This window comes from Coturnix japonica, chromosome 12, assembly GCF_001577835.2.
Source record: "Coturnix japonica isolate 7356 chromosome 12, Coturnix japonica 2.1, whole genome shotgun sequence".
Taxonomy (NCBI): domain Eukaryota; kingdom Metazoa; phylum Chordata; class Aves; order Galliformes; family Phasianidae; genus Coturnix; species Coturnix japonica.
In genome coordinates, this window is record NC_029527.1 from 6,283,000 (window position 1) to 6,301,333 (window position 18,334).

The 18,334-nt window shown below is 38.7% G+C and overlaps 1 protein-coding gene across 3 annotated transcripts in view; it reads right to left on the bottom strand.

Annotated features, from left to right (window-relative positions):
- The window catches only part of IL17RD (interleukin 17 receptor D), a 50,894-nt gene that overhangs the window by 11,743 nt on the left and 20,817 nt on the right, over positions 1 to 18,334 (bottom strand). For 2 of the 3 annotated variants that reach the window (XM_015874880.2, XM_015874879.2), the window contains exons 2-5: positions 4,653 to 4,710; positions 2,097 to 2,222; positions 722 to 840; positions 151 to 271 (exon numbers count right to left, since the gene is read on the bottom strand). In XM_015874880.2, the coding sequence (XP_015730366.1) occupies positions 151 to 271; positions 722 to 840; positions 2,097 to 2,222; positions 4,653 to 4,710 (424 nt within the window). Of the gene's footprint in view, positions 1 to 150; positions 272 to 721; positions 841 to 2,096; positions 2,223 to 4,652; positions 4,711 to 8,647; positions 8,955 to 18,334 lie in introns of those variants that run through there. The other variant, XM_015874881.2, reaches the window with a different exon arrangement.

Here is an 18,334-nt window from a genome sequence, read left to right on the forward strand (position 1 = left end):
TGTCAGTAACTATCTTAACCCAGACTCCTCTGACATTATCATGTTTTACATTAAAAGCTATTCTTTCACATCAGAAAAGCCATTTCTGAAAACAAAACAAAAGGAGGGGAAAGAAATGGCATGCAATACTGCATTGTATGCAATACTTACGTCGAGTTCGGAAAAAGAATGGGTGATAATTACTTTCATTTTTAATGGAAGGAAAAGGCACAATCTTTACAAAGTAATCTGTTTCAAACTTCAGATTTGCAAAGGGATTAGATTCCATTCCCTACACAAAAACACAAGATTGAAAAAAATTTAGTTAAAGACATTTCCCTTCAGAATAAGCCCAAAGATCTGCAAATGTGAGTATTAGTGAATACATTAAAAAACTTTTCTCTCTCCCTCCACTGCAACATTAAGGGAACTTCACACAGAGTTGGGATGAGGACTTGCTACAGGTGTAACAGGTGTAACCTGTACCCCACAGTCACCCCAAACAATTTTGTGACAGTTTCAGGCCTCAGGAAAGCTCCTAAAGAAGGGGAGCAGATCTATCTCCAGGTCAACAAGTGGTCATTAGAGAACAACAGTGCTGAGAAGCAAACTCCATCCTAGTAAGCATCACATTAATTACATATCTATCTAAACATACATACAAATTTAGAAACAGCATATAAATGTGTCAAGATAACACATACAAGCAACAGTGAAGCATTTCTTGAACAAAAGAACTTACTGTTCTTTTAAAACTTGGGCTGAGCTGCTTTGGGTCTCTTAAAACCATCTGCTGACATTGCCTTCCCTCTGATTTCAACTCTTCAAGTATTACTCGGAATCCTCTCAGGTATTCAATCCCTGCAAACAGCAGAGGATTTAAAACAGACTAAGATTTCAAAGTGCATTCAATGATATTTTACGTGATGATATGAAGATAGTTCCATTTCTCTTTACATCTAAATCCTAACCCTCACGTGAAATATGTTTGTGTTTTAATACTTGTTATGACGTCAGTTCTTCCCACATTATCTTGCCTGTTTAGAATTCAGTCTCTGGCATAGGCTGTAATTACCACACCAGTGTAATACTTATGGCAGAGGGCCTCCCATTACAGCTGAGGCTTCCAAATTATCACTGCAATATAAATAATCAGTTCCTTCACCAGCAATACACTTTATAGTAACTTTGTACTTCCATGATTTGCAATACAATGTAACAGTTTGCTAGCAAATTACAGGAATACATCTTCATAACATATTCATACAAATTTTCAACCATCACTTTAAAGGGAGAGCAGTTATTGCAATCTATTTTGTTTCTAGCATAGCGTAGCTTAACAGAAAGCTTGACTTAGAAGGAATGGAATCTATTCCAGTCAGTTCACACATCCAGTTATCTCTAAGTAATGCCAGAACTACACCCATTGTTTTCAAACTCCTCTAACAACCAATTCTCAGCACAGCCTTTGCATTTCTTTGCAGTGTTCTCATCATGGCGTTACTTAATGAAATGGCTGAACTGAGTCATGGTGATAGAAGTGTCACAGCACAGTATCAGTGTTATGCTGTGACAGTTTTGTGGCTCAGGTGTCAAAGTCACTGCACAGTCCTTCAAGACTAATTACCATTATTCCATCTAATTCCATACATTAAATAGCATTACATACGGCAGAACCCATTTATCTGAGGCACAGACGCTATTTTTGTAAGGTAAATGCCACAAGAATCAACACAGATTAACTTGATTTTATACTACACTTGTCAAAAAAAAGAAATAAAAAGCCATCCAATAGATGTATTTCTTATATGTTTTATAATCTTATTAATCTTGTGTAAAGGAAGGGCCATGCCCAATGTGTTCCTAACTCTCCATGGAATGAAAGCACTGTCTGTGCTTACATGAAGGCCATGAAGGTGTCCAGTCTCTGCATCACCCAAGATGTTTCCAAAGCAGTTCTGCCTTCACGATTCCCAGAGGATTAACCTCTGGTCAGACAACAGAGAACAGAGTCTTCTTCAATGCTTCTGAGCATAATTTAGTTATTTTGATTGATACCGATCAGCAAGAATTCATTATACCAAAGACATGATGAATTAGTTCACTTTACTACTTACCAATGGCATTTGCTGTCCAAAGTATTGTGACTGCAACTTGTTCATAACATGCATACTGACTGATTGTTATATTCTGCACATCTCCAATCACATGCTTTCCCACTGAATTCAGGTAAGGAGTGCAGTCTGAAAACACAGAGAAATAGTGCTCTAAGAGAAACATACGAGTTCACAGAATCCTTAGAGTTGGAAGGGACCTCTGAAGTTCATCTAGTCCACTCCCCTGCAATGAACAGGGACATTCACAGCTCGATCAGGCTGCTCAGAGCTTGGTCCAGCCTGGCCTTGAATGTCTCCAGGGTCAGAGTTTCCAGATCATCTCTGGGCAACCTAATTCAACGTGACTCTTGTGCCTCATTAGAGTACAATTTTGAAGATTATTCAGTTTCCAGCATGGCCCACGTTTTTCCATGTGAATAAAGAAGTTAATTCTCTAACATTTCTTCAACACTGAGCAAAGTCATGCACACTATTTATTTTGTAAAATAAATAAATACCGCACAGTAAATCAACATGAAGCTTTTGTCTTAGAACAATGAAAAACAGTTCAAAACTCCAGAGGTCACTGAGCACAACCACTTCGACCAGCTGCCAAAGCCTCATTTGCTGGATGCCAAAGAAGCAATTTCATAATGCCAGAGCAGCCTGTATCATGGGATATAAAAATGGCATATTTTGGAAATCCCTAAAGAGCATTTATTTTCAATAATTACTATAAATGTAAGGACTGTCATTTAATTTGTGCACACACACAGCACAGAGCAAGAGGACGCTGCTGAGTGGCCAGGCACCGGTCAACAATGACCATGTCAAGTTTTAGAACTGGTGCCCAAGAAGAACCACAGATACTGCTTGATGTTGGCTACTTCTCTGCCACCCATTCCGTACTAACCTGAAAATCCAGATATAACACATATGGTTTACATTTGCACATGCATCTTGTAAAAAAGAAATAAATAAAAAAATCAAGTGCTATAATAAACCAATACAAGAAACTGGAATTTAATTCAGATGTGTGCTCCCTAAACAAGGGAGAAAATAGCTAAGTAAAAAGTAGTTTTAGAAAATGACTCTTCTGCTCCAAACAATGATGGTAAGTGGTCTTGTACGTAACTGCCCCACAATTAAAAACAGAACAGCTCGTACAACATTGCTCTTTCCACAAGCCAGGCAATTGGTATTTACTCTGCTGTTTGTAGAATTCTGTTGCTATGAGTGAATGGAACGACAGCATGAACTTCCTCTTCAGAGAACAGAGCATCTCTTTCAATGGAAACTTTGAAGTAACAGCTTTTGCTGGGTCTGGAACTAATTAATAGCAAGTACAGCATTTTGGATCCTGGTTACTAAAATCTCTGGTCAAATGATAATTCGCCAGAATGCATTATAGCACAAATGTCTGAGGTTTGGCTGCAAGTCACTGATTTACATTTCCAAACAACAACAGATTTAGGAAGAAAACAACATGGGAAAAGCTTTTTCAGGAAATCACTTATTTTACTTTAATACAGTTGAAACACTAAAACATACAAACATTTGTTTTTCACCTGAATAAATAAACGAACCAACTAATAGAAGAACGTAAAACTGAGCTCCTTAGAGTTGCTGCGTGGCAAACTAAGAGCCTTTAAATCACAGCTAGCAAGCCGCAATCTGCTTTATGCTGGCTTAGTCAATTGTAGAATGTATTTCCACATTATATGAACATTTTAGCCTTGATATCAGGGACCTCTTTGCGTAACTCAAATAACGCCTTCATTCAGGAAGTGTGCAGTGCCAGCAGAGCTCTGAATTAACACTTGCCATTGGTTAATTACAGTTCCTGGTGCCAGAATTAATGGAAAAAAATGTGACAGATACTGGGACTTCAACAGACTCCATTGTGTGAAATAACTGCAGGGATCTCTGCTCCAACTGATATTTCTTACTGTTGTTCTTTGTGCAGATAACAAATGGTAACTTGTATGTAGTTATCTCTTGAACAATCTGATGTGCTTAAATTTTGCTCATTTCTTTAAGATTAGATTAAAAAAATGAATTCACAGTGAAAGATTCCAGATTCAGAAGTTAGTATTAAATTGAGGAATGTATGGATGATGAGAATGAATTATTTGAGTAGACCAAAATAAAAGTGAGGGAGAGGAATGGATGGATGGAACTTGCACTGGCATTAACACAAACACTGCTACTGTAAACTGGGACCTTCTCTTTATCTGTACATTGAGCTTATACTGACGATGGCCACTCACAAATTTCCGTGTAAGGCTTTTAATGACTGCATTATTCAACAGAATGAAAACAGTCTTTATAATTCTCTGACCAACGCTCTGGGTAAACGATCTGACAGTGAAACTATTACAAATGATTTGACCAACTTACTCTAATCAGTGAAACAGAGGAAGGAAAACCCTCTGAGAAGAAACAAACGTAGACTTGAAAGTTGTTTCAAAACTAAAGAGCTTATGTTACTCTTAGAGCCATTTTTAAGAGAGAAGGGGCTACACACTGAGACTGCATACTTGATTTTTGTAAATAAAGTACAAATTTTCTACTTACTGTCATATTTAAAGGTGATATTGAGAAGCCCATTGCTCTTGGTGACAGATGACAGGCCCTGTAGAGAAATATCAAGAAAATAATGTGAATTAAGCAACAACAACAACAACGAAAGCTATTTTGAACATTCCTTCTTTGTAAGTAGCATTTTGGACAATAACAGACAGAACTCATTATTTCTTTCCTTCTGTTTAGGCAACCATCAGTCAGACAATCTGAACACAAACAGTGACAGAACAGGTTGCATATTCCTGCCACCAACATTCCCAGCACAACATTACTAAGGGACTATGTTGAAAAATAGCATTCTGTAGCTGGTAATTTTCTCTATCAAATAATTGTGTTATTGTGCTCTTTGTATCTGCTATAGTTTCTGTAGAAATAAATAGGAGGTATGGCTTTTGGAGCAACCTACACATCTCTCACGTTTCCAGTAGGCATGCGTACTGCAGAAATATCAGATATCTTCCATATCAGAAATTGTTTTGATCAAATACTTTATAATATTTCCTGAAACATTACCAAAACACACCACATCTTGCTCAACATCACAGAACTAAGGTGCCATCAGAACCACCCCACTGCCCCCCAGTGTGCCCATAGTTTGGAAGGCCCAGCATTCCAAACTATAACACTGAGTTACCTGGGGGAAATCATTTCTTGAAATGCAAATATCCATTATTTTAAAAAACAAACAAGAAACAAACCACTACCCTTTTCATGGAATTGTATTTAAATTTGGGGTTATTTCTACAATGTGAAGAGAAGAATAACCATAGGAGGACTCCAACTGTAAGCAGAAGCCATCAGAATTGCATAAACATGTGCTGCATCTCAGGGGCAAGTGATCAGAATGAAGAACAAAGTATGACTGAAGACACCTTAAAATATATATATATAAAATAGCATATAAAGAACAAAAGCAAAGCAGATCTTAATAGTACCCTTGGAAGTCATTCTTGCAATCTCACTTTCTTCTCAGGTAGCTTTGCATTTGTTTAGCTTTGATTTAGTCTGGCATTAAACAAGCTGTTATACAAAAATGCTTCCTGAAACAGGAAGGTGTCCATCTTTTTCCCCCCCAAGTCTTAACTTTTCGACTAATATCTTTTCTCTTTTGAAACATTTCCTGTTCCTCTTAAGCTACAGAAATCCCATTTAACCAACTCCAGCAAAACAAAGACACCACATGTGTTTGATGATCAAACATGGGAAAAAAAAAAAAAAGACAAAAAAAAAAGAAATTCACTAACTTCATATCAGTGAGCAAAGGCAGACATTCAGTTCTGCTTAACTCTTAAGGTCACAATGCTGAAGCTCTGAGGATGAGAAATAACCACCAAACCCCCACTGAAAATCAGCACCATTATTTTCATTCATTTGTTCTTTTATTATCACATTCAAAAGTAAAAAGTGCAGAAAGGCTGTAGAAATTTGGGAAAGAGTGAGAAGCACCTTTAGATGTTGGACTAGGTAATTGTCACACAAGTTTTAAGTTAGAACACGAGAACCATACTTTGCTAGTTATCCTCCAAGTCCTTCCTGCTGGGAGCCAAAGGTTCCTCCAGGAAGCACTCCCTCCTGTTTAAGCCATAAAGTTGGCATGCTATTTAAATGGCTTATTACTAAGACAATTTGTTTAGAGCACCTTACTTTAAAACTATAAATACTGATGTTACAGCCCTAGGGCCCCACACTCTTAGTTAATTAACCACTAACATTTGCTGAATTTACACACAGTTTTTAGCTCATTCTGAGCATTTGTCCAAAAAATCCCTTTGTTCCACATACTTCTACACACAGGGACTGAGGAGGCACACATAGTAAAGAAAATAGCCAAAACATCTTCTAAGTACAGAGCACCAATCCTTAAACAGATAATCCAAGTTGAAATGCACACAGATTAAGTTACAAATAATCTTGATTGCCAAAAAATGGAGGTGGGGGGCTGTTCTCTATAGAAACATTCAGTCTCACAGCACATGAGATCAAAACATGGAATTCTGTGGAAAACATGAGAAGCAAAATCCAAATCCCTCTTCTCTATTAGGCAAGGAAGTCCGAAAGAATTTCCATCACAGAACGCATACCTCAAGTCACAGAGATTAATGTTGGAACTGTTGCTCAACCTACATCAACAGTGAAGGTTAAGATCCTATGATATCTTCAATTAGCACAGCTCTGCATAACATTAATACACCTCATCTCCTGAAGAATGACTCACTGACTGACTGGGCTGATAAGGCATGTGCGGGCATTTCACTTCAAGACTCCGTGCTTCGACGTGAAACAGTGTGACTATTCACGAGAGACAAAGACTATTATGCAAAGGCAATCTCCACTTTTGTTTGTTTTTGCAATTTTCTGATACTTTACCTACATACACGGTACCTTCTCATTAATGAAATGCACCTACACCTACACTTTCTACTAATTACTGGTCTGGAGAGGAACAGACATAGAACTCCATTTCCAGAAAGAAAAACTAAAGAAAATGTTAACAGCGGGAACTGTTTGTGTCAGAGAAAAGCTACATTTAACTACTGCCAGGCAGCAGATACAATGGAAGTTAAATACAACGGAATGAAAAGAAAATAATCAGATTTTCTGTCGTTGAACTTCTTCCTCTTCCTTTTAATTTGAAACATACAGTGCTTCACATCCTCTGACAAGCTGAAAGTACTACTTTTTTGCATTCATATTTGACAGTTCCTGACAGAGATGCAGTAGGTGATCTCAGAATCGCCCTCTGACAACTGCCCTTACAAACAATACTTAAGTATACCTACACGTTCAATTTTTTTGAGCAAACATCCCTTCATTCAAGAAAGGCAATTATGTGTGTGAATAGGCGTCCTCAGGCCACCACTACAACATCAGTACAAGGAAAGGAGATCCATGCTCGCAGTAATTACAGAGATCTGGGAAAGGTAGGAAATCACGACCCCTCAAGCAGAGCCTTGTGCACCAGACCAAAACAGCAATCGTGATTCATCTCTCGAATGTTGCTAATCAATGCACACATGGTCCTCATTTCACGCTTCCCCGAGGCAAAGTGAAGGGACAATTGTTTCTGAACTCTAACATCAGAAGAATAATCAACGCTTACCATACTCACTGCTTAGTAGACTCTAAACTCCAGGTTGTAGATTGTACATCTGCTATTTTCATTTTGAAGCTTTCTCGATGTTTTCCAACAAATTAGGCTATTTTCTATTTCCACAGCCATCAATGAAGATGAATTAACACCTGTGATTCAGATCACTCCAGCAGAATACAAAACTCACCCTCATTTTTGCTATACAACCACCAACCGTACACTCCACTGACCACAGTGCAACTGCATCCTGAATCCACTGAGGTATGAAAAGCAGAACATTGTTTTTACTCCATTATAAACAACAATTTGGGAAGGAAAAAAGAAGAAAAAACCCGACTCATTCAGGAGCACAAAGAAATGTCTAAAAGCAAACATCCATCCCAGCAATGAACACAGGAGTAGTTCAGACACCCCAAATGGCAAAGCACTATTTGATACATTGATGCTTTCACCTCCCTTCCCAAGGTTACACCTTCACTGACAATGATGATGTAAAGATTACGCTAAGCAGATAAGTAAGAAATTAACAGCTATAGTTTAAAAGTTGTTCAGAGTGGCTAAATTTATAACATTCAGCCTTCAGAAAAAAAGTTATCTCTGTGGTCCATCAGCCATTTCGGCAGTGAGATCATACAAAAATGAAGTGAATATCTCAGGAAAATTACTGGTAGTAAGAAAAAAAAAGAAAGATCAACGTGATAACTTCCAGAGCTGTAGGAAAATCCAAAAGAAAAATGTGGGAAATGGAAAGATGAAAAAACATGTTTTTGAGTGGGAAGTCAGTACAGAATCACAGCATTCCTTGAGGAAACCCCCAATTTCAGCGTTTTGAGCCACATTCATCCCCAGTTTGAGCATGTACAATTAATTCTGCTGAAGTCAGTGACATAATTACCTCCTGCAGCCACATTTAGCTTTAACCGCCTGTTTTCTCCATCAGTCATTTCACTTTTCACTTAAATATCTTTCTTTTTACAAAATCGCGGCATTAACCATGGTTTTATGGTCGACCTTCCAAAAGGTAACTTCATTTTGTTTGAACATATTCTTTTGCCATTTCAGCTTGAGATGGTTTCCTCAGGTTCCCTCCACCATTAGCAGCTGTTGGCTTCAATCCTATCAGAGGATGACATGGTCCCTAAAACATGCGATATGTTTGTATGACAGTCAGCTTCACGGGGTCAGTAGGACTTTCTGGTGGAACTGAATAGAGAATTACTGGTTACAGTGCATCCTACCTAAAGATAAAATAAAATAGAACCACACAACCAATGGACACACAGAAAGATAAAAATACAGTAGAACTATCTTTCTATTAGGCCTCAACCCTGGCCATCTTCATCACTGTTCTTAAAAAAGGCAGTGTGGAAGGGTAGCTTACACTTTATGCTTACCAGCTTGCCTTAAGGAACAGGGAAAAGGTACATGGCCATGTTTATATTAATTAACTATCAAGTAGAAGAGCCAAAGAGATCCTGGTTTCTCCTTTCAGTGTAACTTACATAATGACAATGGATGAATAATTTTGTGCTGGTTTTTTTTGTTGTTTTTTTTTTGTTTTTTTCCATATAATACTGGCCATTTAATAACTCAATCTTGAAATGGAAGGCCATGTTACACCTTTTCCATCACCTCTGTTTTCTCTCACTGGGGCTCTCTCACACGACTCTTACATGCATCACATAACAGTGTGATCTCCATCTCACTTAGTGCACCAAATTTGTAAGTCAAATTTGTTAGAATGCTTGTCCACGTACTCTGCATGGATGAAGGTGTAACATACAGCTACTGCTATGCAGACAAACACTTGCTAAGAGTAGACAACAACTGTGTCATTCAACAAATTACTATTGCATGTCTTTTGATTTCAGAGTAAAGAAGACAAGTTTTCTTGTAATTCCATCTTTGCTGAGCTCAAAGGTAGAAATGTTCTACCTCAAAAAAATAAAATAAAATAATCACAACTTTAATTTACTGCACATTTGAGTGAGCAAATTGGAAATACTTCATTTGTAGCACAGGATTGAGTTAATCTGTTTGATATGAAAAGAACAGCTGCAGAGAAGGAAACTTTAAAAGCAGAACGTTGCACAAAGGCTGGAATGCAACAAATTTGACACAGCATGTCAGCTCTGTTCTGTGAGTCTACACAGCATCCTCCTCTAGTCTCAGTCCTTTTCCTGTATCTGAGAGAAACTCACTGAAAAACATTGAGACCTTTGCAGTTGCAAAGTATTAAATACATATTCTTAGAAACTTAACTTTAATTCTTACTTCCGTAGATGAAATATACAGGCAGCACTAAGGAAAGTACCATATATTCACAGGAGCTCATAACTGTAACAAAATTATGTATTTTGTATACTGAGGAAAAAAAGTGAGTTTTGTATGACCAAGACATAAATAAGTCAAAGATCTGATTCTGGAGGATACAGAGCAAGGCAATTTTGCAATAACTTCACTGTACTGATCAGAGTACCACCGAACTTGTGAAGCTTTCAAAATAGACAAGATTTGGGATTGTTCCACCTTAATCCCTCCTTTGAAGTAATGCAATTATTTTGAACATTAAAACAAACAAACAAAAACCTTTTCTTGGGTATTTAGCAAAATACAGTTGTACTCATCCATGGATTTTAAAGCTCAGGGTTAGTGAGTGATTCAATTCCAGGAACCATCGCTACTTCGCTTGCCAAAATCCTCCACGTTCCAGCTCTAAAGAATCTTTCACCATTCCCCCAACAGAGTTCTTAATGCCTCACACAAAATTTGGTTTTGCAGGAGATGGAGTGAAAAACAGTTTTATTTGAAATGATACAAGCGTACCTTCCCAAAGTCACCGTCCCTGTGAGACGTGCAACTTTAAAAGGCTCTGAAAATGAAAAACTAGGTGGGGATCTGCTCCATAGCAACACAACCAGTCCTTTGGCATTAAGTTCTGTACAAAGAAGGAAACAAAAATAAGAACATACCAAGTAGTGCCACTTTTATTCTGCTCTCAGCTGTGTAAGAGACTCTCCTTATCAAAAGTGAAGGGAGATTACTGCATTTTCAGATCAGAAAGTGCATAATGACTGTATCAGAGTCTTTCCTTCTTTAAATATGAATGGAGAAACAATGATCATTCTATTTTTACTGTGTTTTCAGCAGCAAACACAATTACTAAAATTATTTTTGCTCAGAAGTAAAAGTTCTTCTACATAAGGGAAGGTAGTAAAATTAATTATCCGTCCCTATAAACCTTCCCCTTTCCCAAGAAGGCAATCAAGTATTCCTCCCTTTCTTCCTTTGACAAAGCAAATGGACAAGCTGAATAAGCTGGCTTCCTGTGGAGCCAGGAACATGCCTCAGCTATGCCGCCCTTCCTTCTGAGGGTGTTAAAGGTAAGAGCTTTGGTCCCTTCTCAGCTATAAATTGCTCCCACTTCCCTGAGCCAAACATGCAAATGCAGATTCTTACTACTGAACTATGTGCTTCTAGCAAATAAATTTCTTCTTGACGCCTCTGTCTAGTCCTGTTCAACAGCGACAAAAATTCCTCCCACAGCTTAAGCAGTAACACAATCAGCAGGGCGGATTAGAGGGTCCGGTGCTTGCTGTGTGCTGATGATCCACATGGCTGAACTTGAGACACAAGCAGACATTTGGTGGCTGCAGATTTAAAGCTTCAGCTGCCAGGGAATTCATACACTGCTGGTTAGTCAATATGGAGCACAGCCACAGTATCTGCAGCCAAAAAAACCTTCACTTGAGACGTCAGAAACATACACAAAACTATACAAACATTTCTTGTCCACCTGAAGACACTTGGAAGCAGCAGCACCCAACAGCACTGACCCTCCTCCCAAGCCAAGGAGGGCTCTCCCTCCTGCAGCCACTTGGGCAGGAAAAGATCTGCTAAATGGTGGCCAACACCAGGAATTAGAATACACAATATAACCTCATGAATAAAAGACAGAACACATTCAAATATTCCTACGTGCTCAGTATTTGGAGCTGAAAAGCATTAAGTATTGCTGAGTTTTACTGCTGGAAAAAAATCAAGGAAATGCATGTGTTTTAAGTATATCTGCACTGGCAAACTCTTTGGGCCTTACGTGCTATTGAATCCCGTCAGATTTTTAACGACCAAAAAAGGAATCCAAATACAAATTTTAAATAGAGATTTAATGTTTGGATCAGTATTGAAACTCCAGTCTGACTGCAGTCATTTTCCACTAATAAAAGTTACAGCCTATGGATATCACACTTTGTAATACACTTGTAGAAGTAAAATAGTTTAAGAGATGCTTTTTCCTATGCATTTAACATTAAGTACTTTTGAAAGATAGCCAAAGCAAAGGTGGCACATTCTGCCCATGCAGTAAGTGGATAGTTCATAACCACTATGCTAGCATAGTAATTAACATACTTCTTGACACAAAATGGGTTATCTGCTAAAACTCACTGTCACACACCACCTCTATCACAACCTCCTTGGGCTTTGGATTGTGCCATTGGTGCCAGGTGGATGGTTGGACTGGATGATCTTAGAGGTCTTTTCCTACCTTAATGCTTCTATGCTTCCATTCTATGATTCCAAAGTTCACGAATGGCACAGAGCATTTAACCTCAGGACAAATAGCACTGCTCTGCTGTTCTGAAGAATTTCCTCTGCATTCCACAGAAACAGCACCAGAAAGATCCCAGACTCATTCCATACAAAGTCCTTAGAAGTGAAAGAACCCTGCAGAAGAAGGATCCTAATTCCACCCACCTCTCTACATTTTTAATCTTGCTTTCCCTCTGTGTGAAATGCCTTAGGTTCATTGTGATGAATGCTGGCCATTAAAAAACAAAACTCATGAGCACCTTCTGCACCGTGTTCTGAACAGAAGATCAGTCTGTGATTCTCCGAGCTCAGAGACTCAGGAAACACAGATTCATTTCCTGTTTTACCCATGCTCTCTACTTACAACTTCGAGGAATTCAATATCTTTTATACCTCAGCCTCCCACCTGTAAAACGGGATAGCAGAATTTCCTTTCCTCTGGTTTGTACATAGTAATTTTAGACAGCAAAGTATTCAGAGCAAGGGCTTCCATTTATACTTTGTGTACATACACTTATGCTGTGTTTATGCCCTCTGTGTACATGACTCAGCTTTCAGCTGATGTCCTTTGGTGATATTCACGCAAGTAAGCTTTATGACAAACTATAGGTTAAACTTTTCCCCTCTTTAAAAGCGGAATGTCTTGGTGGGTTTTTTGTTGTTGTTTTTTTGTCCTCATCCGAACAATAAAATATTTCTAAACTACCTGAGTTAAATTACAGGTCTTGACCCTATTAATGTTGTCTTTCAGATTTGCAGGGATGCAAAACAAAGTACACCTAAGAAACTTCTTGACAGTAGTAAACCTCAAGCTAATACACAGAAGTGAAGGCTTGACTGTGAAAGAAAGCAGATGCAAACAGTTTTCCACATTAGAACACGTGGATTACTTGCTTGAGTTGTTTTGATTGGTAATAAGGTGCAAGGTTAAGTTATTGCAATAGTATCATTGGGATAACTGGTAATAAGCGCTGATAAGTTTGACAAGAACTATTTGAAACCTAAAGCGTAATCCACTGAGACTTAGAAAAGACTTACAAAACTAATATGTAAAACATTTAATGAGAAACAAAGTCACACGTAGAGCAGCGACACGCTGAGCCTTCCACAAAGCGACGCTCCCAACCCACCAGAAGCAGGGTGCCAGGTCCGGTAAAGCAATCAGCTGCCCCAGTTTGGGTAACATCCAGCTTTCATCACAACCTTCTGAAAGCTGCCATTACCTCCCATTTTCTTCCACCTTAGCCAAACCAGAAAATAAAACTAAGAGTTTGAAGAAGAAAGGGCTCAAAAATGATCTATTGCACCTAAAACTCACAGGGCCGCTGCTGTATGTTTTCTTGTCACGTGCTCTTCTGACAACTTCCTTACAATCATGCCAGCTTAACTTATTTGCTGCAAATAACCAATGCCCAACAGTATGAAAACGAAAACATTCTGTATGTCAGGATGTTAGTACCTGCTAAAGATCCAGATTTAAAACACTTTCTCCTGGTCATACCATCTCCTGAACATATCCATTTTTATGTTTAACTCTGTGACCAGCTCAGTGTTTTCAAGTACATAAAATATACCCAAGATATGAAAAACACAGATACCTCAATCTAACTTCAGGAAGCAGTTAGGCCATGGCACAGCAACTTGTCAAGCTGCTATTTACTTGGTGTGCACAGATATTGCTCTGACAATACCAAACTACTAATCTTGTCAAGGCAGAAGAATGCGGGATTAATATTGAAACAGAAAATACAAGACACTACTAATGTTGACATAAAACACTGTTTAGCAGGAAGAAAAAAAAATCTGAAAAATGTCGATGACTAGAATTTGATAACAAAATCCTTCTGTCACACTGATATTCACAGTGATTTTTTCCTGAAATCAGAGACGTTTGCCCAGACCACAGGATTGAAGTGATTTGAAATGGAAATATTTCCGGTCCGCTCGCTGCCAGTTTCTGTTCCCAGAGTGATCTAACAGATGACATTCGGTACAATAAATTCTTTTATTAACCATAAATTTGAGACTGCTTCAGGGATTTGAAGTGTTTGGTTTCATGCTGAAAAAATGTAATGTTATCCACAGACCATCAGCGTGTGCAACAAAAACAGAGCCACAGGTTGGGGACTTTGATCAAACTATGAAACAAAGTCTCTTGATTTTAAAGGTACTTGAATAGCATTTACAACAACATTTTAACCTTTTATGTTTTCAAGATACACACGCTAAGTGATCTTACTTCCTGCTGGAAACAATCTTTTCTAACAACAAGAAGTGCCCATCTTGTAAGTTAATGCCATGCACAAGTTCCCTTTAGCGGTGGTCTTGTTTGGGAAGTCAGGAGTAAAATTTAACAGTTTAAGCACTTATAGGCACAGATTAAAAAAAAAAAAAAAAGAAGAAGAAGTTTAATTGAACCTGAACTTCTCTAAAACATTTACTTGGCTTCCTCTTATCAAAGTTAAACTGAACGTATAAATAACCAAACCTAAGTCACTGAATGGAAACATAAATACAAGACCAAACATAAAACCATTTCAGTTTAAAACTTAGTCTCTATTAAAGTGGAATTAGATCACTGCCCTAAGTGCAAAAACCTATTACGTCCTACCTCAAGTATAAATGCTAACCTACAAATGGAAAACTACCTGGATGTGACTGTAAAACTTAAAGGTGGAAACAACTCCTTTGTGTTGCACCAAAAGCTCACTGTGCGGGGTGACATCGCACCTCTGAGTGCAGATCAACTTGCCACTACCAGACTGTGCATGCTGCTGACTTCTGCAGTTGAATGGGGAACATCAAACCATAACTAAAACATACACAGTGAATGCAATGCGGCCACGCTGAACAATAGTTACCATATCCAAAGTTGTTAGATGATACCGGGCTTTGTTCTAGCATTTATTTTGTGGCTTTGAGTCCTACATTTACTGCCAGAATGTAATAAGAAAGGAAAGTTCTGTCCCTGCAGCTCATTCTTTAGGAGCTGAATGTCCCATTTCCAAACCTCTGCATGACATTTCACGGCTAGTGGTCCTGATTGAAAAAGAACCCCAAAAGTGAATGGCACGATTAGCGAATTACTTTTTCAATTGCAACTATATGGAGAAACCTAAGCTATCCCAACCTGCATTATTCCCAACTAATGAATAAAAGATAAAGCCTTTGTTTCCATTCATGTTCTGAAGAAGCATGGAATAACAACTTTTCACCTGCTGCGGGTCAGGCTGGGGTAGGTGTTCGTTTGTGGGTTTTCTGTTCTGATGTGATGTTGTTAACCTACTGCTCTTACCAGGGAAAAAGAAAGAAAGAAAGGAAAAAAAAAAACAGAAAATAAGAAAAAGAAAAAGAGTATCTTAAGGTCAAGATAATTAATAACACCACCAGAATAATTTGCTAGAACAAAAAATGTAAACAATAAAGCAAAGTGGTAACTGCTTTGGAATAGATGTTACTGATATTCTTTGAAAAGTATCTTAGCAAAACGTTTCTGTTGTTAACAGAAAGACAGACATTAGATACTAGTTGATAATTAAAGCAGCTGGCTTTACATTTGGCCCATCATTTGGTAGGAATAAGTATCCAAAGGGTTGCATGGAACATTGACTTAAGCACAGAGTGAGCCCTGGCAGCTCCTGACTCCCTGTACAGCCCCCAGCTGTTCCTTCATGCTGCAGCAGACACATCACACGAGAGCCTGGGATCTCACTTTGCCCACACGATCCAGCTGACCCAAGTAGAGAAGGAAAAAGAAAATAAAGCCACAGGGATACTTTCCATCCAAAGGGTCTGAGTGACGTGATTTATGATGCAGCTCCCAAAAAGGTGCCTTAACACAGGTGGGGATGGAAGGGCAAGCACCAAATGGGAGGAAGCAGATGTGAAGATTTTTCCAACCTGCTTCACTCTGAGTCCATATAAAACACAACTACAACCCAAGACACAAAGGAGAACAAATCCTATGGAAAGTTAATGGGAGTTACTCCTTTTTCAAAATCCCATTCCGAGCTTCTAAAGACCTGCACGCACTCACAGGATCAACCTGAAATCACCCATTTATATTCTATACTTCTAAGACTTAGAGGGGAAGCACAGCACAAGCTCGAAACCTTTGCTAACAAGCTTTGCAATGCAGTAGTGCTGCCTTCCCACACCACGTTTCAAGCTCATCTGGACAGAGCAGCCTTTATACTCAGCACAAACTGCATGACTTACCAGTTCCAGCTTCCATCCTCATATTGTTTCTGCTACCTATAATTAGAGACAAGCCCAGACAGAGATAACATTGATCCCCGTGGAAATTTGAGGAACATGAAGCTGTGAGCACAGGCTTTACAAGGGCTCTGGGGCAAGACACAGAACAGCACCTGGACAGCCAGGGAAGGGTTGGCCTTTGTTACCTGGGCAGCTGCACACAACGCTCCTCCAGCACTTCTAAAGGAAAACCCATCCCTTCAGGCCTGCTTACACAAGGAAGTGATCACTATGTGATAAACGAAGCTGTAAATTTACACTGCAGCAGAAACGCTATGACAACACACTACCTGGGATGCTCCAGGACACACCTACATAATACAGAGACTGAAGGTAGCTCTTGCCAAGAAATCCTGAGCATCAAATATCACCGTGTTGCCAAACCATGAGGGAGTTTGGTCCCCAGCAGCTCCTGGTGCTCTGCTCACTGCTCTGTAACAGTGCTGCTGCCTGAACAAGACCAAAGAAACAAAGAAACAAACCAGCTCCCAGAGCCACAGGTCTTCTGTATTTGTAAGAAAAGCTGATTAGAGTGTTGTTTTCACAGGTGAATGACAAATAACATATACAGGTTCGCATACAGTTTGAATTCTTTCACAAAAGAAAAAAGATAATAGGACATAGTGGGCATATGAGAATTAAAGCTCTCTTAAAGTTGTAGTTTTTTATGCTTTCTGAATGCAGGCCAGTCACACCTGGAACATCTACATTGAGCTGAGCAGCTGACAGCTTCCAGTTGTAACACTTCTGAAGACTTGCAGTTTAGACCTAAACATCCTCAGGTGATGAGTTCCTACTTGGTGAACTAAATTTGCATGTAAATTTAGTCTGCATAAATTAGAAGGTCATTTTTAAACTGGTAAAACTGAAGGGGAAGGGGATATCCACAAGTCAGATTACTCTGAATTTTATGTGCAAAGAGATGAAGTGAACTGCCCTATGTACACCAATTACAAACAGAAAATGCTCTTAACTTCACGTACCCCCAGATTTTACTCCTTAGTTTGTTTTTATCTTAGAGTTCCACAAACTCAAATAAATATGTTAGAAATACACATTAATACTGTTTACATTCAAAGTTTAAAGCTCAAAAGAAGCTTATGTTATAAAGGTAGGGAAGGTGTTTGGTGTTTTTTTTAAGTGAAAATGAGCTCCAGGTTCCCGTGTCTTGATTAAGACTAAAATACTCCGATTGAAAACACAAAGCAAAATTAATTAGAAAGCACAGTTTGAGTGAAAAGTATTCTTGCAAAGAGTTCTTAGAAAGGATCGCTTTGAATGCGTTTGATGCTGAGGAGACGCCATAACTTTTCTTCACACAAAAGCAGTCATCAGCAGAGCACAACCAGATGTTAAGATTTCTTTTCTCAGTTTCTGTAAACCTCTGTGACCTCCCTCAAATTAAAAAAGGGAATAGCATTTTTAAAGCCACAGGAGCTATCATTAGCGAAGCATTCTAAGGATTTTCATTAATTCATAGCCAGCCAACCAGGAATTTTCCCACAGCCGTATACAAAAAAAGTCAGAGAAGTCACTGATTGCATGGTTGGATTTGAATGTAGTCAGCAGTAAGATCAGAAATATCTCGTTCCTCCCACTGATATAAGAGCAAAGAAGATAGCGAAGGTCAGAAATTAAAATCCAAGTCTGCCCACCAACCACGAGGAAAATCTGGCATTTCCACATTGCAGCGAGCGCAACAATGAGCATCACATGCAATTTGATGGGGGAATCA